At 37.4% G+C, this 24866-nt stretch overlaps 3 protein-coding genes across 6 annotated transcripts in view; 2 read left to right on the top strand and 1 right to left on the bottom strand.

The window, feature by feature from the left end:
* LOC143378523 (uncharacterized) overlaps positions 1 to 24866 on the bottom strand; it is a 497243-nt gene that overhangs the window by 74141 nt on the left and 398236 nt on the right. The window lies entirely within an intron of this gene.
* Positions 1 to 24866, top strand: part of LOC143378514 (acyl-CoA Delta-9 desaturase-like) — a 271792-nt gene that overhangs the window by 23949 nt on the left and 222977 nt on the right. The window lies entirely within an intron of this gene.
* Positions 1 to 24866, top strand: part of LOC143378509 (lachesin) — a 351722-nt gene that overhangs the window by 233615 nt on the left and 93241 nt on the right. For all 3 annotated transcript variants that reach the window (XM_076830329.1, XM_076830328.1, XM_076830327.1), the window contains 2 exons: positions 8868 to 8980; positions 15654 to 15942. In XM_076830329.1, coding sequence (XP_076686444.1) covers positions 8868 to 8980; positions 15654 to 15942 — 402 coding nt within the window. The remainder of the gene's footprint in view (positions 1 to 8867; positions 8981 to 15653; positions 15943 to 24866) is intronic.

Here is a 24866-nt window from a genome sequence, read left to right as displayed (position 1 = left end):
ACGAAGTTCAACTTGGCCCTTGGCTCACGTAATTCTAAATCAGCTCCATATCTTGACGGAATCAATTATGAAGTTCTTAAGAATCTTCCCTTGAAATACAAACTAATTCTATTAGATATCTACAATCAAATGTACACCGCGAACAATCCATTGAATTGGAAACATTCCTATATTTATTTTATTAAAACATCTGAGGGAAAAAATGTTCGTCCGATTGCTTTTTTTCAGCCTTCTGTAAATGCTTTGCAACTCTAGTTAAAAACAGGTTAGTGTTGACTTGAATATACATATGAACATCCTCCGTATCCACCAAACTGACTTTCGTAAGGGCCAATCATGTAGACAATCTTGTAAATCTTAGCAACAAAAAAACACCATAGCAATACTCTTAAATGAATAAGGTGCTTTTGATAATGTTAATAGTGACATCATGATAAACAAATTATCTACCATCTGCTGTTATAATCACCTAACTAGATTTATTCAATTTCTCACATACCAAAGACTAATTCACACAGATGTATTAGGTAATGAAACTAGATTAGTTCATAAAGGAGTCCATCAAAGGGGATCTTCTTTGCCCTCTTCTCTATGTGTTTCAGATATAACAAACAATTTAACGGCCCCATACACGTGAGACCTATAATCGCGATACATGCGTCTAAGATTTGTGTCAAGTATCAAACAACACATACCTACACGTTGAGGCGGATTCATGAGACATCAGTTCAAAACGCGGTTTCATGGAATTTTCTGATAACGTTCTTAAATGCTAAACTTATTTTTCGGTTGTTACATCTAAAACATCTAAAAGTGTAGATTAAAAAAAAAGTAAACCTTCGTAACGCGACCACGCCATATACACTAAAACATGTAGATATTCGTATCAGTTGCACGCTCGTGGTGTCGACATTTCAGTACATTGATACAGGCAACGATACCAGCTGATACCGACACATTGATCCGAGACAGTCAAATACACGTTGAGATTTGTATCGCGATAGTGATATTTACAACATGTATCGATACAGATCTCAACGTGTATAGGGCCCTTTAGGCTATCGCGTTAGTACACCGACTACAATCTTATTAGCCGCTCCACTCATTCCACTGATTTGTGATCGTACAGAATGTTTGTGCAATAGTTATTTGAGTAAAGTACTCTGTCAAACACGGGTATCCAAGTTAATAAAACATTGAATTAGTATCATTAAAAAAAAAACAAGAAGAAAGGACATAAAATGAAAAGACTCATAAAACATTGCATTCAGGATATTATGAGGATTAAACAAATGTACGCATACGCGATCAATACGATATCTATTGTATTGGTTTTAACCCTTAACTGGTATACTGTTTTTGGCAAACGTGACTGGTATACTGGGGTCGTGGCAGACCCCAAATAAAAAAGGACACAGAAATTTGTAAAGTCGACACTAGAGCAATCACTATGAATATTTTTATCTTAGGTAATGTAGAAAATAATAGGAGCGTAGAAAGTTAAACTATTATTATAAAATTTATTAGAAATTCAGTTTACCAACTTAGACAACCGAAAATTGTACATCGAACTTTGGGTGCTTGGGGTCACGAGCGACCCCAGGATACCAGTTAAGGGTTAATACAATTTTATTACCTCAAATCCGATCAATGCTAATTTCGGAAATCTACTTAAAGGAATGCTAATCCCAACACTACATGGAACAACGTTTTCCAAAACACAATTTATACACTGTGTACAATGATCGGAGTAAAATTTCCGGATCAAACTCAGTGAGACCGGCTTGTATGTGTCAGGAACTAAACATTTGCATAAAAAGAAATACTCCGAATACTTGCTGTTTTTACTGTGGAATGTATCGCACTGAATGACACTCTAAAGGTTGCTCTCCTCCATAGAGATCATAATTTAAAAATCTTTGCCGGCTCACTCACAAGGGGAGTACACCATGTGGTAGACGCCGATTTTTATGAGCCTTGGCACGATGGATCTATGTCGAAAATGAGTAAACAGGTGTCCGAGCGTTTCTGCCAATGGGGCTTAATAATAGAGACATTTACATGGAAATTATTAAAAATTTCATAGTGGCCGTGGGGTTTTAGTGGGTAGAAATCCCACACTACCCTGGCGCCCGCGGGAGATTCCCTTCTGGAGGCGTCGGGGCACCTTTTGAAGATCTCTCCATGTTAAAAAAGAACTTTATAAATTTTTTTTTATAAATTATATTTTTTAAAAAATAATTTGGGCGGTTGTCAAGCCATCGCGTGTTTCTTCGTGTAATTTTTGCAGGAAAAAATCAGGATTTCAACTTTAAATAGCCGCCATTTTGTTTTAACTTAATATTTCGGAAAATTCTCTCCGTCCACCTGAGGATACATTAATATACTAACGAAATCTTTTTTGTTTTTTGATTTTAGATAATCTAGTTTCGAATGGCAGTGCTCACCGCAAAACCAAATTTTTAAAAATGCTTCTTGGATGTCGCTTGTTATTTTATTATGAACGTAAATATTTTTCTATGAAAAAATTACCAAATGATCTTTAAATGTTGCTCTTTTAAGCGCAAAAAGTTCTGTAAAAATATACGCTTCCGCTTCTTCAAAAAAAATTCACAAATATTCGCCTCTTTTCGACCGCCAGACTAGGCAGAACCCCTTAAGGAGGGGGTGGACTATTGGATATGTAAAATCATTGGTTTCTTTGACGCTAAATTACTTTGATACCAAATAATCGTTATACTCATGCTTTTCGCAGTCTATTGTGGGCACGTTTGCGAGTAATTACCCAAAAAAAAAAAAAAATAGTCGGAATGTATAAAATTGTCGAAGTTATTAATCGTTGAAGATAGCCCTGCACGACACGCCGCTGCAGGTGGTGTACCTACATCGATTCAGGTGAGCCAGTCAACTGAAAGCAAAATGCTTTGGGGGTGGGGCCACTTTATACACCAAAATCTACAGAGTGGAACTTCGCCGATGAATTTGAACAAAAATTGTGGAAGTTACACACGAATTAATCTTTTCCCCACATTTTTACGGGGAAAAAATCGTCTTTAATCAGATATAAAATGTTTTACAAACATCCAATGTTGTTGAAAGAATTCTACACCTCCAGTAAAAATTTCAAGTGAAAATATTCATTGGTTCAAGAGTTATGATGTACAACGTGTCTGAAAATGGTGTTTCGAGAAAAACGGCTTTAAAGTTAAGACCCCTATGCCAATACCGCTCTGCGAGGCCGTTACTTGACGGTGCACTTAATTACGTTCGCTGCTATAGCTTCTACAATTATTTTAATTTCTTCATGAAATTTTGTTTAAAATGTTAATTACGTTCGCTGCTATAGCTTCTACAATTATTTTAATTTCTTCATGAAATTTTGTTGAAAATATTAATTTCAATTTTTGTTTAAACAAAATTTCACGAAGAAATTAAAATAATTGTAGAAGCTGTAGCAGTGAACGTAATTGAGTGCACCGTCAAGTAACGGCCTCGCAGAGCGATATTGGCATAGGGGACTTTACTTTGAAGCCGTTTTCCTCGAAACACCATTTTCAGACACGGTGTACATCATAACTCTTGAACCAATGAATATTTTCACTTGAAATTTTTACTGGAAGTGTAGAATTCTTTCAACAACATTGGATATTTCTAAAACATTTTATAACTGATTAAAGACGATTTTTGTCAAAATTAATAAAGGACTTTCAGAATCAGTGAAAAAAATTGATTTTTTTGAAGCGGAAATAGTCCACTACCACCTTAAGGCTGGTTTAGACGCGTCCAGTAATTTATTTGAGTAGCGAGTAATTTAGGAATTTACCGTGTATGGGCACTAAAATTTAGTCGAGTAGTTTAGTACAACAATGATAAATTACTAAACTCCTCGCTACTCGACTAAATTACTTTCCATATTTGTTCCAGCGTTTAAGCTTAGCGAGTTGCGGAGAAGATTTTGACGATTTTTGGGGGTTCTTACCTGCATCCCATACAGGGGCGGATTTGGGATTTTCTAGGGGGCGGGAGGGCGCAGGGGCGAATCCAAGATTTTCTTGAGGGGGGGGGCGTAGGTCTAAGAAATAAATCAGGGACCTTTCCGATATTTTCCTGCTAAATGAAATAGTGTTTTTTTGGTATCAATTTATCATATTTTCCCTCATATTGCTAAGTTAAAATAAGTATTTTGCAAATTAAAATAAGTATTTTTCCCTTGAGGGAGTGCCCCCCCCCCCTCTAAATCCGCCACTGACCCCATAAGCCTTTCACTCTAAATAATATTATTCCTTGATGGAGAATGCCAACCTTCTTCTCGCGGTTGACCGGGGCAACGTGAATTTCGGGGTAAAATGAGCTTCCTTAATTTATTCTTTAACAATAGATTATATTTACAAATTTTGATGACGTAATAAATGTGTGTAATACCGCAATGCTAATTATGCACATTCAGATATCGAAAAATGGAAATTCATTTAAAAAATTAAAAATGAAGTTTTAGGGACTGCCAATTGGTTTTCTTTTCAATTTAGCTTTTTGGATAAATGAGTCTTAAATGTGTTATTTTAATTCCAATTTTTTTCTGCGTGTTTATAACAAGCTTATAAACATACATGTACACGCGTTTGAGAAAACATCAAACCTAACATTATTAAATAATTTTCCACTGAGTACACATTCGGGGCAAAGTGACAGGGGTAAATTGAGCTACAAAGAAAAGATGCGCGAGTGATGTGCGCAATAACCTAACCTATCAGCTATGTAACTGGGAAATCACGCGGCGTGATGAAACAGAATCTAACCTAAAAAAAATGAAAAATCTGCCAAAGTTTTTGACAACCACGGTTCAAAAAAATCAGAAACTGACGTGCTACACACGTCATCCCAACGCAAGGGGTTAATAATTACCTATATCCTTAATTAAAACTCGTATTTTATTTCAGCTCACTTTACCCCATATATGGGGTAAAGTGGTGGTTTTGACATTTTCTTTTCAAGTTGAATTTTAATATACTTTAAGTTTATTTTAAGTATTGCTATTCGTCATCTATCAATAGTAATGTTCAAATTATATTATAAATCTATTTCCACACATTTTTATTGAAAGGGAAAAATTTTATTCGACTTCAAACTTATTTTGCGTCACTTTGCCCCGGTCTCCCCTATATCTTCACTTTGTATTATGAAAAAACTTTCATTGGCCAAGCGTAGGCCAATAAAGCTCTGCTGGAGATATAAATGACATCGTTCAGAGGGTTATGAAACTTGTCAACGTCATTTGGAGATATCATTTCGCTTATCTAAAAAAGAGCGCACCGCGGTATTTAGCTGCTCGCTCTGAAGTGAAATTGAAAATCTCCACCACAGATAGCGAAAATCTTATGTTAAAACTAACAATAGTCATATAACTATTTTTAGAAACATGATATTTAATTGAAAAACAAGAATTTGTTCATAAATTTTTCACCAAGGCCACTACTTCCTGATTAAAATGAAAGAAGAACCAACTTCGTGCGAAGTATAGTTCCGAGGGTGAAAGTTAATTTGTAGATACCATTTTCGCGAAAATACGCAGAAATTTCAATTTTTTACGGTCCATATTTTTTAAACAAATTCGGAAGCAGCAAAAAGGTAATTCATACCTCCTCCACCCTAATTGCACGTAGACTACACCATATTTCGCTTTCATCAAACTCCCAGACATTTACCCCAAAAAGTGATCGATTTGGCAGGAATGCCGCTTTCCTACTCTATAATACGCACATGTGAAGTGTGCGAGGAAATGGAAGGGGGCAGGGGGACACCCATACGCTGTGTTTTGTAAACGTCAAAGCAAGATGTGGTAAGATAATCCTTTGCTTTCACACTGCACAGTCCACGCGATGAATAAAAACAGGCAACTGGTAACATCGAAAAACGGGTTTAAGTGGTTTTAAAAGCGGCATTTTTTACAGCCTAGTAACCCCTGCATCCTATTTTGAAAACACTCTGCATATGATACGTAATATTTAATCAGTTTATGCTGATGTTTCTACACACATACCGCTGTTTATGTACTATTGCCTTCTGGTTACATGGGATATCCCCCCACCCCCATAAACATGACTCATGTATGAAACAAGCTAATTCCCTTTAATTCTCGAAAAATTTAAAAAAGTTCAGATGCAAAGGTTGTGAAATAAACTTTGCTAATTACAATTGTATACAAATCAATTCAGTGCTCAGATTTTCAGCTTCGGTTTTAAGTAATTAGCGGGCCGTATGAAGATCATTTTACGAGTGAAGATAATAAAAACTTGGCAGAGACTAATTTAAACGAATCAAAGTCAGTAGTGGATTAAGAGAGATGCGGATTTTTTTCTTATACAACGGCCCGCTAATCACACAGTTCAACAACCTTCTGGACTTGTAACATTCAATAGCCGTTTCTTATAGTTTTTCTTGCGCTGAAAACGAATCCGCAAACCGTTTGTCGCCATCACCCTCAGCTTTGGAAAAATTCGATTTTGAGAAAAAACTGCAAATTTTCAAGTTTGAAAATCTTTTGTGTCGAAACGGTAATAGTTATTCGGTTGCTTGTTCCGTCAAATTATCTTATGAACCTTCCCAAATACAGCGATATAAGTGATTAGTGCATTATGAACACTTAAATATGTTTAAACAACGATCAAAAGGACAAGATCACCCGAAATGCACCCATTTTTACAGAAATCTTTAAATTTATTTTCAAAACTAAGGGTCTAGGAGAAAAACTGACTACTCCACGCGATGCAGCAGATATTTTTCCTTCGGGAAGCATCAACAGAAGTGGAAAGTCGCGTTTTGTTTTCAATACAGAAGCGAAATAGTTTGGCAAAACCTGCGGCGCCAACAGTGATATTCACGCGCGTTAAGCGATTGTGTGACGCTGAGCGACAATGGATCGCGCGTCGCTGTTGACTACCACTGTCGACGCCGCATGTTTTGCCAAACTATTCCGCTTCTGTGTTGAAAACAAAACGTGACTTACCACTTCTGTTGATGCTTTCCAATGGAAAAATGTCTGCTAAATCGCGTGGAGTAGTCAGTTTTTCTCCTAAACCCTTAGATTTGAAAATAAATTAAAAGATATCTTCAAAAATGGGTGCATTTTGGGTGTCCTTTCCCCTTTGATCGATGTTTAAACATATTTAAATCTTCTTAATGCAATAATAACTTATATCGTTGTATTCGGGAGGGTTTAGAGAATAATTTGACATAACAAGCAACCGAATAAGTATTACCGTTTCGACACAAAAGATTTTCAAAGTTAAAAATTTCCATTTTTTTTTTCAAAATCGAATTTATCAAAACCTGAGGGTGATGGCGACAAACGGTTTGCGGATTAGTTTTCAGCGCAAGAAAAACTATAAGAAACGGCTTTTGAATGTGACAAGTCCGAAAAAAGTAAAATTTTGTCGAACTGCGTTACTTAAAATCGAAGTTGAAAATCTGAGCACTGAATTGATTTGTATACAATTGGAATTAGCAAAGTTGATTTCACAATCTTTGCATCTGAACTTTTTTAATTTTTTCGAGAATTAAAGGGAATTAGCTTTTTTCATATATGAGTCATGCTTATGGAGGGGGAGGGGGGTCATCACTTTTTTCATAATTTGTGAATTTTTGTTCATGCTAAAACACCGGAACTATGTCTAAGATAAGATAATAAGGCCAAAATAGCTGAGGGGCCGTACCCATTTCGCTAGCATTCCTGTATAGAGACATGGTCGCTCAGTGTGCCTATGCTACTGCTAGTGATCCTCTAGGCAGTGATTGGAACAACGTGTATCGGTGCTGATCGGTTGCCGCGATTTGCAGCAAAAGCGGAAGTAGACAGAGACAGAAACTGTAAAAGAAAGAGACAGAAATACTAATAGAAAGAGACAGAAATACTGACAGAAAGAGAGAGAGAAATACTGATAGAAAGAGATAGATAAACATTTAGGTTATGTTATTTCCGGTTTTGCTCCAAAATGGCTGCAGTTATACCGATCACTTCTTAGAGGATCACTAGATTCTGCTTTCGAAAGGCGACATCTACTGGCGTCAAGTGGAGAAGTAAAACGAGAATGGCGACATCTACTGGCGTCAAGTACTAGCGCTACGTGACGTCTGACTGTCTCGTAAAAAAAGTATCATTTTGATAACTATTAATTCAGAATAATTCTTTTATCTTTTAGAAAAACAGCTTGAAACATTAAGTAAAACGACGAATGGGTTAAAAAAAATAATTATTCGCTGGATCATGTTAAAACACCGGAACTATGTCTAAGATAAGATAATAAGGCCAAAATAGTTGCGGGATCTTACCCATTTCGCTAGCATTCGTGTACAGAGACATGGTCGCTCAGTGTGCCTATGGTAGAGGGGGAAGGGGAATTAGATTCCAGACGCGACCGCGTCTGTTGATGATAAAAACAGTTTTCTATATCGATACCGTAAACTGGGGGAACATTAGCAGGTTTTTGAAACATTTTGTTATATAATGTAAAAATTAACATGTTTACATTTGCTTTAAGTATCCTATCATAACATTGCATCTTTTGTGATTGTACTGCAAGTGTCAAAATGCATAAAATTTTTGTCCTTTTCCTTCTTTAATACGTGTTAAAAACGTTACTGCACCGGGGTAACATTGGCACATCATATAGATAACATTAACGGGTTAAGTTTCGCTAATCTGAAGTAAAACAATGTAATCCCGGCGCATACCAATGTTACCCCGTGCTGCCCATGTTCCCCCAGTTTACGGTATTTCAATTTTTCATGTTTCTTTGTCCGTATATGAATCAGTAAGTAATAAACAAAATGAAAAATTCACTTGTATGCAATAATGTTCTTTATTGTTTTAGATTCGATCACTGCTGCGGGACCCGTGTTTGTCGCTCCAGTTGGGAATCAGACGGCTGCGATTGGCCGCGAAGTCGTCTTTTCCTGCAGCGTTCGCAACATCGGAAAGTATAGGGTAACGTTCCACGAAATTGACATTATAAAATCGAACGGCGGACCACGATTAAATTCTCATGCATTCGCGACAATGGCACTGCATCTAAAAATAAAACATGAGTAATTGATGAATTTCAACACAATTCGAACACTGAAATGGCATACTCAATATTACCAAGTCTTTTTCTTTTTCGTAAAGTGTAATATTAACCTGTTAACGGGAGCAGACGAGTTAACTCGTCATTCAAAAATTCCCCGCGTGGGATACAATTAGTTGATTCATCACGAAAATTTTGAAACTTCAATCGTACAAAACGAGTAAATAACTTCTTAAGTTATACTACATTATTTTATACTGTGGCCTAAATGAGACAATTTATTTGTAATAGTTATTAAACATATAATTTTCAACACATTGGGGACGTTTCTGATCAATAAATGACCGAGCTTAATAGGTTAATTCTTTTTCATCTATTATTCTTATTTAACCCTCGGGCGGGCGCGCCAATGAGAGGTACACGTGCAGGCGCGTGGTGAACTGACAAGGAGAGTATTTTAGGTGTCCGCCTCCGATCATTTTGATTTTTGGATATGTTATAGAGGACCGAAAAATAAGAAATACGTGTTTTTTATTTTTTCCCGTATTCATATTTGGGGGGTGAAAACTGCGTTCAAAGTTAGGGTTGAAAAATCATTTTTGTGGATTTTTGAAAATCTGGTGAGTCAGTCATATTTCGCATTCGAAGACATAAAATTCGTCCATTGACACTATTCCCCTATCTCTAATAGTTCTCGAGATATTCCACAAAAATGATTTTTCAACCCTAACTTTGAACGCAGTTTTCACCCCCCAAATGTGAAAACGGGGAAAAATGAAAAAACACGTTGTCACGTCCCGGGTGAAGGTCTTTTTAGGGGAATGACATAGTTGGGGTAGATCGGGAGGAAGCCTTGGCACGAAAACCAGTTTCGCGACACAAGGCTAGTTGAGGGAGTTTAGGCACGAAAACCAGCTTCGCGGCACAAAGTGAGGCAGGAGTTAGGCACGAAAACAAGTTTCGCGGCACTAGGAACGATGGGAGTTAGGCACGAAAACCAGTTTCGCGACACTAGGAACGATGGGAGTTAGGCACGAAAACCAGTTTCGCGGCACTAGGAAGATGGGAGTTAGGCACGAAAACCAGTTTCGCGGCACTAGGAACGATGGGAGTTAGGCACGAAAACCAGTTTCGCGGCACTAGCAAACTGGGAGTCTTGGCACGAAAACCAGTTTCGCGGCACTAGGAACGATGGGAGTTAGGCACGAAAACCAGTTTCGCGGCACTAGGAACGATGGGAGTTAGGCACGAAAACCAGTTTCGCGGCACTAGCAAATTGGGAGTCTTGGCACGAAAACCAGCTTCGCGGCACAAGCAACCAGGGAAGGTAAAGCAGTAATCAAGCACCAGAGTGACACCCGTTAGACACAAGCATGGGTATTTAAAGTCCTGATAATTGGATTTACCGTTGCATTAATATAAGAAACCTCGCGTTATATTTCTTTATAATAGTGGTAACGGTATGGTCGTACAAGGCCTATACGAAAGTAAGCCTTGTAAACACTGTAAGAAATCCCGGAGTTCGCGAACCGAGATCAGCTGTTGCAGTAGCTTGTTATGATTCGGTAATTCCGTAACCGAAGGATCACTACAATAATTCGAAGCGTTATTTAGAATAAGAACGTTTATTCAGTTTAAAGCATATGTGGTAATATTATAATAATGCGTGGGACGTTAAGCATTAGCACAAAACATTTATATAAATGGTAATCAATAGCAATATATAGATGAACATGAAATATGCGAGTATTAGCAATAGACAAGAATATGAAATGCAATAAGTATTAGCAGTGAATAATAATATCTAACAATATAAGTTTAGCAATAGACGAGAATATGAAAAGCAATAAGGAAAAATATGAAAGGGGAGAGCAATAGTTACAATATAAATGGTGGTGATATGCGATAATAAAATAAGTAATTATAGTCGCTTACAATGGTTGTCGAAGGTGAATCTCTCGTCGAGCGTAGTTGCACTGATTTTAATGCACGTTTTAGCAAAATGTTACATTCTTAGGAATGTTTCCGTAGAAGAGATTTCCGTAGAAGAAATTTCCGTAGAAGAGGGCTGCGGCCTCTGGGGCCCTTGTATTTATACGGTGTTTAGGTATGAGGGGTGTACGCGGTATGCACCGTGACTCATGCACGAAATATGCGTCGCAATAAGACTTCCGGGTTTTTTATAAAGGGCATTCGAAAAGGACTTCGCAATATTATTTCCGGGGTTTTTATGAGGGGCGCTCGAGAAGGGGGACTCAAACTAGTTAAATGTGGTTTGCGTGTTTTGATTGGAACGAGGTAAGAGTGGCTTTGACTCGGTGGGTCGGAGGGAGGTCGTGAGACGTAGTCTCGATGTAAGAGGGTTTTTGGGACGAGGGACTTGTTTAGACTTTGAAGGTGAGGGAGGAGATCGTGCCTCATAGGGCGTAGAGGGAAGGGGATTTCGTCGTTGATCATCTTGAGATGGGGACCACTAAGGTGGTCGGTGGTTGGGAAAAAGGGGTAAGATTTGAATTCGAGGGATTTTGGCGAAGATTTGGAGTAATTTGTGGGGAAGACTCTAATTACGACTGCGCGAAAAATAGTGGGACGTCACACACGTATTTCTTATTTTTCGGTCCTCTATAACATATCCAAAAATCAAAATGATCGGAGGCGGACACCTAAAATACTCTCCTTGTCAGTTCATCAGTTGAAAATAATCATTTCAGCCCCTTTATATATTACACTTCAGAAACGGTTTCTCTGTTGACAGTGGTAACTTAAATTAAATGCGATGGGAAAATATTAGCAATGTATCCAAAAATGCAGTATATGTATTTAAAAACACAAAAATAGTATATGTAAAACATTTTTAGCATCAAAAATGAAAATCAACTGTCACAAGCATCATAGGGTTCTTCAAACCACACCACGATCGCGTGGAGAGAATGTTTGTTTTACCGAAACCTAATGAAGGAAATACGCAGATCGGTGAACGGAGTTCACAAAGCGCGCCCGCTCAAGGGTTAACGACATAAAAGCGTAAATGGCAGTTCCGTAAAAATAAACTCTACCAAAGACGATTTATTGCATACTAAATACAGCTAAGAACAGTGCTTACAAAATATATCAGTTGGGTTATTTTACGTCAAATCAATCACTTCTTGCACTTGATGTCAGGGATTTTTATGAAATTGAAATACGATGCAGTTCATGTTAAATCGGGGTGGTAGAGAGGCAGGGGGCATCATTTTGTTAAATTGGATTTTTTTAAAACATACAGACCATCAAAGCCTGCATTTTGCTACCTTCTCAAAAACGAGTTCCGTAAATGATCTCTCATTTCACAATTAGATAAAAATTTGTTCGTGCAATGCAAATCTATAGTAGGGTAACTGTGCCAGTAGTCGGCCATTTAAGGGAAAGCGGAAATTCATGTTACGCGTTGTAATTATTAATAAACTATTTTTTAAATGCGTTATTGGCAGTTAAATTTTTTAAAGTATCTATTTTTTAAATGTGTGGATGATTTTTTTAATAGTATAACAATTTTTATTTAAAATATCTAAAATACCCAGAAACGTCCTTTTTACCAATAGTCAGCCAGGGTCGTCTATCAGTATAGTTACTGTTAATCGTCAGAATGTTAAGCGGTTTAAAATTCATGATTTGTGTACTCAAAATTTAAAAATTTCTTTTTTCTGAAAATTCTAATTATTTAAATTATAACGACCGACTACTAGACCAGTCGCCTAGTCGTCAGCCGTTTTGTGTTTTAGACGACCAACCACTGGTTTTACATTAATTTTGGCGAAAAACAATAAAAACGGATGATTCAGCAAAGTGAGCTTTATTTGTTTGGTAAATACGGTCCAAATTGGCGATTTCTTAACAATATGCAGTAGCCAGCCGGGGCAGCTGACTGTTGGTTTTTGTTTATATTTTTAATGCCAATAGTCGGCCACTTAAAAAAATACTTACTAACCTAAGTTTAAATGCAATTATAATTTCACTAAAAGTTCATTCGAATGTTATTAATCGCGTATTCAAAATTTCAACATAAAAAACTTCGTATTAGTGTTAGTATGCACTATTTCCAAGTGTCGCCTGTAGTACTAAATTAATTCAAATTGACTCACCAGTCGTCAACCATTCAATCGCCAACACAATAAAGCTTTCTGCAATTCATATTTTTACCGCTAAAGGCATGAAACTTCCCTAATTCGAAGGAGAGAGTACACTGAACATTGTTTCGTTTAAATATATAAGATTTTATTCCTAATTTCTTATTTCTTTCTAAGCAATTTATTTCCGAAAAGGCTGACTATTGGGTAGGGGCCGAAATAAGGCACATTTACCCTAGCATTTGCCTAAATTGTATTTTGTGAAAATATAAGGTTATAATCTTTACGAAATCGAATATAATACAAATGCAAGATTATTACGTAATTTAATAAATCAATAGTATAAGATGTTTATTTAAAAGTGTACACGTTATGAACATATTCATTCAGATATTATTCTAATAAACAAATAAATTTTTGGTAAACAAGTAAATTGTTGGTAAACAAATAAATTTTTGGTAAACAAATAAATTTTTGGTAACCAAATAAATATTTGGTAAACGAATAAATTTTTGGTAAACAAATAAATTTTTGGTGAACAAATAAATTTTTGGTAAGCAAATAAATTTTTGGTAAACAAATAAATTTTTGGTAAACAAATAAATTTTTGGTAAACAAATAAATTTTTGGTAAAAAAATTATAATCGTTAATTGGACGAATCTGGCCATTGTCGCTGTATGCATTACATGTTGTTGGATTCAGTTCCAAAAAATGTTTTCATATGTTGCAGTGAAGTATTATAGTTGCCACTGCAATACTAGTTTTATCCAGAAAAAGTTACACGTATCATTACACCGTAAATCTTCTACTTTATTACTTCACACGTAGAACATTTTACTCTTTGTCCGATAGTATAATAGATTGCCAGAGAAACGATAAAAAATTTCCATTCCGGTTACTATCATTTATAACAGCGAACCTTTAATAGAACGGTATTCAGCAATATTTGGCGATAGGTAATCCCGCATGGAATTTCATTCGACGCGAACAAACAAGGCGAATAATTAAAAAATGCCACTCAGGAATTCGAGAGTGACAGATACGCGATGAAATTGAATCACCGAAAATGAAAAATTCTTGCTCCCCCCCCCCCCCATTCGCCTCTCTTTTCCCCTCAATTTCTCTTACATCAACGGCCACTTAATCTTCATGCAACACGCTGTACGTGCCCGCGCGTCCGCGTAAAAGTCAAACAGATCGCAGTTGGATTGACTTAAATCGCTTACACGTTGCACGAGAAAAGGGGGAAAAAAATATGGCAAATAAAAGAGAGAAAGAATGATTCCGTCCGCATTCCAGTTCCGCGATTGTGTTCGTGTTTGTGGGAAATTCTTCCACACCTCAACTTCTCCTTCACCCTAATCCGGCCGAGAGAGTCGTCTTCCCTCCGAGGTTGGCTATATTTAGTAATAAGTTTTCCGATCGAAATCTGTATCTATATTGCAAGGAGAAGCAATAGGAGAGGGAAGCAAAGGTACAGAAAGCGCGAGAAAGAGGAGAAGATGAGAAGAGAGGCAGAACGATAGATAGGGGAGGGAAAGGGGAGGGAAGGGGGGAGATCGTGGATAAAGTAGAGGCGAAGAAGACACATTTTCTCCGTCGACAGATTCCACCCGTAAAGTATCCACCTAGATGAAATATTCGGTCTATAGAAAGCCACTCAAGGCAGCTTTGCAGGCAGGGACGGATTAAGAGAAGCTCGGCTTCCCGTCAAGTCCAAATAGTTTCCGGGGATCTTTTCCTGGGTACGAAAATGCTAGCCAAATTTATAAACGTTGTTTTACTTTAGTTTTCCCTGCGGTCTTACCGTTGGTACTGCTGGATTGTCGTCATAGTTTAAACTTTTTGACAAGTTTGTTTTTATAATGCTTTGTGTCCCTCGTCGTCCGCCTCACACTAGGTATGTCGTAATACACACCTGCGCATAGTTTAATTCCATTGTAGCATTGTTTCGGTGCTTTACTAAGTAGATATTATATTGGACGTACTCGTTTCGCTCGACAAATATGTAATATAGTTCAATTAATTGTGATCATTCACAGTGGGTTATGTTAATAAAATCAAACCGGGTTGAATTTTCTCATTTATGTTATTCAAATCGACATGATCTGTTTAATTTATATTTAACTTGCTCCATTCAATTCGAATTAAAATTTATGTTTTACATGTCATTGCAATCTTGGTACTTGCTCTTCTTTGAATGATTAACAAAAATCTTTGATACAACGAAGTAAAGTATTAAGTTCGAAAGGAGCTGTTCAAAGTAAATGTGTCAAATCAAAATGTCGTTCGAAATTTATTTTGAAATCGTTTGATTCCCGGTGGAAAATGAATCGGAGGCTAAAAAAGGCTTTCTCAATAAAGTAGCGCGCAGATACCCGGGGGAATCATTAAAGGTTATCTCAGCAACTACATGGAAATTCCTGTTGCGGTAACGAGTTGCTCGTTGGCACAGCAAGAGCAGGGAAATGACAATGGATTTTCCAGGTTGGCTGGCTACGTGCCTCAGACCAGACGATTCTCTCGGTCCACGCGAGGACAGTAACGCATAATGCACGTATCGCGGTCTCGTACGAGACCGGCGGAAGTTCCGGGTCCGGTGCAGTATCCGGTAACGCCTTCGGGGTGACAGGAAGTAGCCAAGCCACGGAGGAAGTCGTCAACGGCACGTGGCGGCTCCATATTCGTCAGCTAAAGGAGTCGGATAGAGATTGTTACATGTGCCAAATTAACACCAGCCCGATGATATCCGAGCTCGGATGTTTGGACATACTTGGTAAGAAAACTTGTGTTTCTAGGCATGCTTTAATAACGTCGAGATCAGAGTTGGGCATTATTCCAATTGATTCAAACAAATATTTATTTAAGGTAACTATTCAAATGAATTGTGTGTAGCAGAGCAGATCAGCTGAATAATAATTATTCGTTGTTTGCGATAGGTTATCCTCCCATATTATTTTAATGCTCCATCATGAATTGAATAACTGTTGATAGTTTACATAGAGCTGTTACTACCCAACCCGCCGAGTATCCGGGTAGACAAAAATTACCCGTGAGATACCCGGGTAGACAAAAATTACCCGCCGAGTACCCGGGTAGACAAAAATTACCCGTGAGATACCCGGGTAGACAAAAATTACCCGCCGAGTACCCGGGTAGACTAAAATTACCCGTGAGATACCCGGGTAAACAAAAATTACCCGCCGAGTACTCGGGTAGACAAAAATTACCCGTGAGATACCCGGGTAGACAAAAATTACCCGTGAGATACCCGGGTAAACAAAAATTACCCGTGAGATACCCGGGTTGACAAAAAGTACCCGCCGAGTACCCGGGTAGACTAAAATTACCCGTGAGATACCCGGGTAGACAAAAATTACCCGTGAGATACCCGGGTAGACAAAAATTACCCGTGAGATACCCGGGTAGACAAAAATTACCCGTGAGATACCCGGGTAGACAAAAATTACCCGTGAGATACCCGGGTAGACAAAAATTACCCGCCGAGTACCCGGGTAGACAAAAATTACCTGTGAGATACCCGGGTAGACAAAAATTACTTGTGAGATACCCGGGTAGACAAAAATTACCCGCGAGATACCCGGGTAAACAAAAATTACCCGTGAGATACCCGGGTAGACACAAATTACCCGTGAGATACCTGGGTAAACAAAAATTACCCGCCGAGTACCCGGGTAGACAAAGATTACCCGTGAGATACCCGGGTAGACAAAGATTACCCGTGAGATACCCGGGTAGACAAAGATTACCCGTGAGATACCCGGGTAGACAAAGATTACCCGGCTACACTGCGTTCCATATAAGAGTGTACCAACGCCCCTATCGATTTGCGATCGATCTGCGCAGCTCCCACGGATCTGACACACGCGATTGGTCGTAGCACTTTCCCTGCCGGTTGTCTACCAATCAACAATGTATCCCTGCGCGAAACGAGTATGCTCTAATGTGAAACGCAGTGTACCCGGGTATGCATGACACACCTAAGTAAATGAGTTAGTTGAGAATTCCGACTGACAGCCGATCCTCTTTCGACTATCGATCATTTTCGGCTAACATCACTAATGAACGGAATGAACTTCAAGCAGTTAAATGTGATATTGTCTCCGCGTTATGATTATGAAATTATGACTATGATACCTAGAATGTCTTCTGATCAGAATGTGAAAATTGCGAATTGTCGACGTTCTTTGCACTCACAAGTGTAGCTCGCCCTATTACAGTACCTGCGCCTATTAGCTTAAGAGTAGAGGAGTCAGTCTTATCTAATCCCAACCAACTCCGTCAGTCGATGCAAAGCAAAACTCGGAAAATCCTAGGAAAATGCACTCGTTCTGGGTTTTCGTTCGCATCGTTAATCGGAGTTTGTTGGGGCTAGATATGTTTAGCGGCCTCCCGTGAAGGGGGCCACCAACTTTTGTGAGATTTAAGATGACAAATTTTATTTAAAATGTAATTAAAACAACACGATTATTTGTTTGAAATGAGGCTTCCAATTTTTTATGTTTCATTTTTAAATACATGTTTTGAATTATATAACGCAGTGGTGAGCAACCTTTGGTCTGCAGTGGGCCATAAGTGGAAACCTATTACACTACGCGGGCCGCAATATTAAATACATAAATATACCAATCAAAGAATTTTAATTTATGGGCTGGATTTGTTATTTCTGACATTGATAGATTAATTTATTTGATTATGACTCACCGTAAAAGCTGGGTTATGGCCCTTTGGAATTTCGTATTAACACATTTAACGCTGTCCAAACTTCGAAAATAAGAATTATGTGGTTTATGACCTGTGCCAGATTAAACTGTCGTCATTAATCTATGAGAGCTGATAATAGTGATTGTGTACCCAATAAGGTACAGAGAAGGAGCTCATTTTCGGCGAAAAGAGAGGAGGACATAACTCAGGCACTGGCAAGGGTGGTTGCAGCGAACATACTGTCTATTTCATTTGGCAATACTGCGGGTTTTAAAGATTTTATGACCGTGGTGGATGCCGATTATCGATGCCTGTGCCCCAAAACTCTTTTAAAACGCTTGGGAACTTGGAACTGCTATGTGGGGAGAAACGGGAGAAAATTGAACAGGAGCTTGCTACAGCGTCCCCGATGTCCGTGACCATCGATGAATAGTCATCCCGATCGCAAGATTCCTATTTATCCCCAACGGCGCATTTTATAACAGATAATTGGGAGCTAAAAAATTTCACATTTTCCACGCATGATATACATAGTTGTACAGGGACGACATGACGACATACCGCCGATAATGTCACAGCCGTTATAATAGGAAATAGGAATGTAGGAAGGTGGAACATTACAAATAAATTAATTGCTATGCTACGTGACAATGCAAGTAACATGAATGCAGCAGCAAATTTATTAGAGAATTTAAAATACAGCATTTCGTGTACTGCACATAATTTACAGTTATTCATAAAAGGCGCCCTTCATAATCGTAACGCGCAGACAGTATCACATTTAATTGCTTGAAATTCATTACTGATGTTAGCCGAAAATGATCTCAATCGGGTGTCTCACAGGTATGCGGGTAGTCGGGTAATTTCTGTCTACCCGGGTATCTCACGAGTACCCGGGTAATTCTGTCTACCCTAGTAGTCGGGTAATTTCTGTCTACCCGAGTAGTCGGATAATTTCTGTCTACCCGAGTAGTCGGGTAATTTCTGTCTACCCGAGTAGTCGGGTAATTTCTGTCTACCCGGGTATCTCACGAGTACCCGGGTAATTCTGTCTACCCGTGGGTCTCATCGGGTACCCGGGTAATTCTGTCTACCCGTGGGTCTCATCGGGTACCCGGGTAATTCTGTCTACCCGTGGGTCTCATCGGGTACCCGGGTAATTCTGTCTACCCGGGTATCTCACGGGTACCCGGGTAATTTTGTCTACCCGTGGGTCTCATCGGGTACCCGGGCCAAAAGAACAGCTCTAGTTACACTGTCTTAGACCGGATAACTGGTTTTGTACCCAACTCTGATTGAAGCAATGCAGGGTGCCTTGTGCAATTGGGGAGGGTTGTATCTTTAAAACGTTTAGAAGTATTACTCAAAGTACAATCACATTTTTTTAAAAAAAACCTATACTTCTAGGAGCATTGGTCGATACAATTTTTCATTCTGTACCAAAGTTTATTTTTTGTTACTAGAAACTCTAAGAAAATATCAGAAGTGTGAGCGGATGCTCAGTATGTTTTACAAAGTATATGCGCATAATACAAAACGCGGAGGACTTCCTCGTTGACGGGCCGAATGTACGAGGGATTAGTCAAGAGTCCCCGCGTCTTAACAACGAAGTCCTATGGTCCCTCCCAGAACACTACCATCGGGTCTATGTTTTTCCCGATTTTTTCCCTTGGAAAGTTCCCAGTCGTTGCTGGTGGTTTTCCGAACGCTAGACCGATACCCGGGTAGGCTCATCGAATATTCGGGCATTCGATTTCCTTACAAAGCTTTTTATTATTTAAACAATCTTTATTCTTCAAGGGTAAAACAAAAAAATCACTTCAGAATTGAAAATACAAAATATACTTTATAAGTGAAGAGGAAAAACTGAAACCAATCGTATTCATGTTCTTTATGAACAGAAGTCGCAAATAAAGTGTTCAGTTTCACAATCACTGCACAAAATATGCGCAGAACCCAAATTTCTTCAGATTTTAACGTCTGGAACGTTTCGAACGTCTGAACTTCAGAAACAACTCTTTTTAAATGTCAACATTTATTTCTAACGGAAGCAAATGCACATGGCACACTGATATCAATGATTCTGACTTCCCCAGTAACTGAAGGTCGAAAGTTGAGCAATTAGATTTTTTTAAATTCAATTGTTGTAGAAATTGCAATATCTTAAACAAAAAATGGATTTTGTTCCGATCATTGTTTTCACCATCTTGAAGACTATTTAAAAATAAAATAAATCTTATGTCGTACGATAGACAATGCCATTGAGGATGATTATACCACATTAAAATCTGATGAGGATTACTGTTTCGAGGAAAATGCGTTTAAAGTTTTACATATTCGTTTGAGCTACTCGAGAGTGCACCACAGACTGCGACCCTCGTATGGCGTGGTTTCTGGCTCTCGATAGCTACGCTGCAGTTTTAAGCTCCCCAAAAAGCGGCTCTTGGAGCCACGAGCTGCCCCAGCCTGCTTTAAAGGCTTAGGTTCCCTTGACCGGATCAAGAAGTACCATTTCATTAAGAATTTAGTATGAAGTAACAGAAACAGTTTCTTAGAGGAAGGTTTTTGGCATTGATTAAGTCATGTTTCAACAATACAAAAAAATTCGTTTAATATTTTCGTAAATACGCATACCTATGGTTGTCTAGCGCATGTTACGGCGTGCGTGATTTCTAATGAGCAAGTTCCTGACACCAAATTTGGCCAATTGAATATTAAATAAAACTAAATTATCTATCGACCAACATGGTATTTTTTCCATTCAGTTGAAAAATAACATGACGACATTTGGAAGCAAAAATTTCACTTCTTCATGAGAAGCTGGATCATTATTTACGTATAAGTCGAGTAAAAACTAAAATATCGGAACGGCCCGACCCCGAACCGTCACCTAAGATCGAGACAGGGATTCCTTTCGACTTAGATTTATTGTCTTATCCCATAGAAGTGACAGACTGCGCATGAGCGAAAGGGGCACTCATTGTCAGCCCTGATTCGCCGCGACAAGAACGGAAGAAGTAGGGGGGATAGCGCTCACCTTAGACCGAGTCAGAAACCCCTCCCTTATATCGAGACAATACTGTATTTTTAAAAGATATTTACAGTAATGAAAACTGTTACCCTACTTCTTCTTATAAGTCTTTAAAGACGTGCTTCTAAATTGTTCGATTGAAGGAAACACTCACAGTGGATTTGGACCCAACTACTGAACACACACTGACATCGGGGAAATATGCAATCATTATTTATGTATTTATGTATTTATGTATTTATGTATTTATGTATTTATGTATTTATGTATTTATGTATTTATGTATTTATGTATTTATGTATTTATGTATTTATGTATTTATGTATTTATGTATTTATGTATTTATGTATTTATGTATTTATGTATTTATATATTTATGTATTTATGTATTTATGTATTTATGTATTTATGTATTTATGTATTTATTTATTTATTTATTTATTTATTTATTTATTTATTTATTTATTGCTATAAACCAGATGTAGTTTATATAGCAAATGCAATATGCATGTTATTCATACAGCATTTACTAATTAAAAGTTACCAGTTTAGATAATAGCATTTACATATGTACTTAATATTTATATCTCACATGGCAGTATGTAGTTATAACTATCTATAGATTCTCATATTACACTTCTTAAGAAAATTATAGATAAATTTAAGACCGTCGGTATCAGGCTTATATAGAAAAGAACTATCACAAAATGGTAGATAGTACTTGCGTGCCTTAGGAGCAGTTTTAACAAAATTATACGTTGGTCCTCATAGGTAGGTACGCTGGACATTAGGGTGGAACTTATTTTTTGACTTTCAGATTTTTTCGGGACACCCCCTAGGATTGTGATTTGACATCGATTGGAGAACGGGAAACCGTGCCTCATCGAACTTGAAAGTTTTTTATTTTTGTAACTCGTTTTTCTCCATTGTAGTAAGGGAGAGTGGTTACGGTGTTTTAATAAATAAAAACGATGTTTCCTCTCCACTAGCTAATAGTTTAGGTCGTATCCAACGCCGGGCAGAAAGTAATAAATACAGAACGCTCATGCTATTCAAGATAAACACAATTTATTATTTTCATCATGTTCCAAGTAATATTTTGTCCATTTTTAATTGCATGTAATTACTGTTAAATTAATGATACAATTGTTTTCTTTTAAGCTGAAATAAAGCACTTTTTTACCAACATTTTGTGACCAAGGCGTTGCTTGAATCATGATTCTAACCTCTGAAATAATTTTTTTTTTTATTTTTTGATATCGTGGGATATTGACGAACAAATCGGATGGGGTAATCTCGAACCTTCGAGATTAGCAACGTTAACCGATTGTGATGAAATTTTCAGCATATATAAAACTTAAATCTACACAAGAGGGATTTTTGAATTTTTATTACAGGCTCAGAAAAAAAGTTTAAAAAACGAATTTTTTTCTAACGCACAAGAAGTGGAATTTGAAAAATACATTAGGTATAGGTTGTAGCAACATTTTTTATGGGTTGACCATTGAAGTTGCGTTTTCTGTGCGACTTCTGCGATATTTAACACTCTTTTCGTGATTACCCCACGACAGTCGAGTAATCACTAACACCAAGGGTTTTGCTTTTTTACTATAAAGTTGATTTTTATTATAATTTTTCAAAAATTCGTCACGGTACTTTATAAACGAATAGTTTAAGTATGTTTGTAAATAATAAACACATTCATGTCTCACATAGTTTTCGTTTTGTTTGCTTTCTCCCTTAGGTGTTCGAAATTACCCCATTCTCCCTTATATCGTTAATATATATTTATATATCGTTGAATTTTTTTACGCTATGTAACAAATTATAATCAAAATATAAGATCAATAAAAAAAAATCATAACCTTCAAATCTCAGAAATTGACCTTCAGAAAAAACTTTTTTCGTTGACATTACATCACGCGCGTTAAGCGATTGTGTTACGCTGAGCGGCAGTGGATCGCGCGCCGCCGTTGAGTACCACTGTCAACGCCGCACGTTTTGCCAAACTATTTCGCTTCTGTATTGAAAACAAACCGTGACTTAGCACTTCTGTTGAAGCTTTCCGAAGGAAAAATGTCTGCTGCACCGCGTGGAATTATCACATTTTCTCCTAGATCCTTAGTTTTTGAACTATATAGAAAAATATCTGCAACAATTGGTGCATTTTGGGTGGCCCTCTCCCTTCTATCGTTGTTTGAATATATTTAAATGTTCATAATGCAATAATAACTTATGTGGTTGTATTCAGGAGGGTTCATAAAATAATTTGGTGTAACAAGTAACCGAATAAGTATTACTGTTTGAACACAAAAGGTGTTCAAAGTTGAAAATTTGAAATTCAAAATCGAATTTCTCGAAAACTGAGGGTGATGGCCAAAAACGGTTTGCGGATTCGTATTCAGCGCACGAAAATCTATAAGAAACGGCTATTGAATGTTATAAGTCCAGATGTTTGTTGAACAGTGTAATGGGGATGATGACTGCAACTTTTTCCCACCCGTGACACCACCAGCGCACGTGTAAAACATGTAACTACCCACCTTATACATTCCACAAATGAAAAATTCGCGCGCAAATCATTCGCACATGCGCACTGATGCAAAACCACAGTACATGCGCTCGTGGCGCCCCCTGTGCCGAGCTTGCGTCATCTTCCCCATTGAGATTACATTATAGTTCGATTCTATTACTTTTCTTGTTATTACATAACAAATAATAGTAATACAGGAGGGGTATACAGTATTGTAACACGTTTTCCTACTACATACGTCGGCGTGGAATACTCGGAAGTGTTAAGGGGTCATGCTCAGTCAGGAGGCCGAAAAAAGGATGGTCTTTGGAAATTTTTTACTCAAAAGCTATAACACATTTCTCAAAAAATCTTTTTTCCCTTTAAGGATTGCATCTAGTACCGTGCATCGTAATTTTTTTATTTAAAAATATTTATCAATAACTAAGTTATGGTCGATCACTCGAAGGTTCTCTAAAAAAAGGCTTTTGCGGTGACCACTGCTGCTCGAAAGTCGATCATCTGAAATAAAAAATTCAAAAGAATTTACTTATTATATTATATTATCTAGTATTTGAACGAAGGATTTTTCGGAATATTGATTTGGGAAAAATGGCTGATGTTTAAAGTAAAAGTTTCAGTTTTTATCATAAATCATGCCTGATTTTCATCAATTAAAAGAAAACTAAGCATCGGATAAAAAAATCCTTCGTTCAAATACTAGATAATATAATATAATAAGTAAATTCTTTTGAATTTTTTATTTCAGATGATCGACTTTCGAGCAGCAATGGTCACCGCAGATGCCTTTTTTTTAGAGAACCTTCGAGTGATGGACAATAACTTAGTTACTGATAAATATTTTTAAATTAAAAAAATACGATGCACGGCACTAGATGCAATTCTTGAAAGGAAGAAAGATTTTTTGAGAAATGTGTTATAGCTTTTAGGTAAAAAATTTCCAAAAACCACCCTTTTTTCGGCCTCCTGACTGAGCATGATCCCTTAAAAGAGAGAATTTATGAAAAGGAAAACAAATTTTTTATCTCATAAGAAGTTAATTGACAACTCTTTATTATCAATTATTCACAATTGTCTAGTCGACAACAACATTTGCGATTTTATATACTTTGTATATGTTTGTTACGGCTTATCCATTTTTTCACGTATTATTCCTAAGTGGTTAGTAAATTTAATTTCAAATATTTGACTGTTTGCAAGAAATCTGTAATCGCATGCCGTTTCATACATTAGGCTTTCACCTGTTGCCAACAGTTTCAATACTCAGATAAATGCAAGAGAAGACCACGTAACAAAATACAGCCTTGCGGAGTGTGCAGGGAAAAAATTAGTCACGTATCTATTATGTATGCATAGCCACGATTTCTAGTGTATTTTGCCAACTCCTGAGTAAATGAATAAAAGAAGTCGT

The sequence above is a fragment of the Andrena cerasifolii genome, chromosome 2 (genome assembly GCF_050908995.1).
Source record: "Andrena cerasifolii isolate SP2316 chromosome 2, iyAndCera1_principal, whole genome shotgun sequence".
In the NCBI taxonomy this organism is placed as follows: domain Eukaryota; kingdom Metazoa; phylum Arthropoda; class Insecta; order Hymenoptera; family Andrenidae; genus Andrena; species Andrena cerasifolii.
Note: the sequence above shows the minus strand (reverse complement) of the source record. Positions and strands in the feature narration are given on the sequence as shown.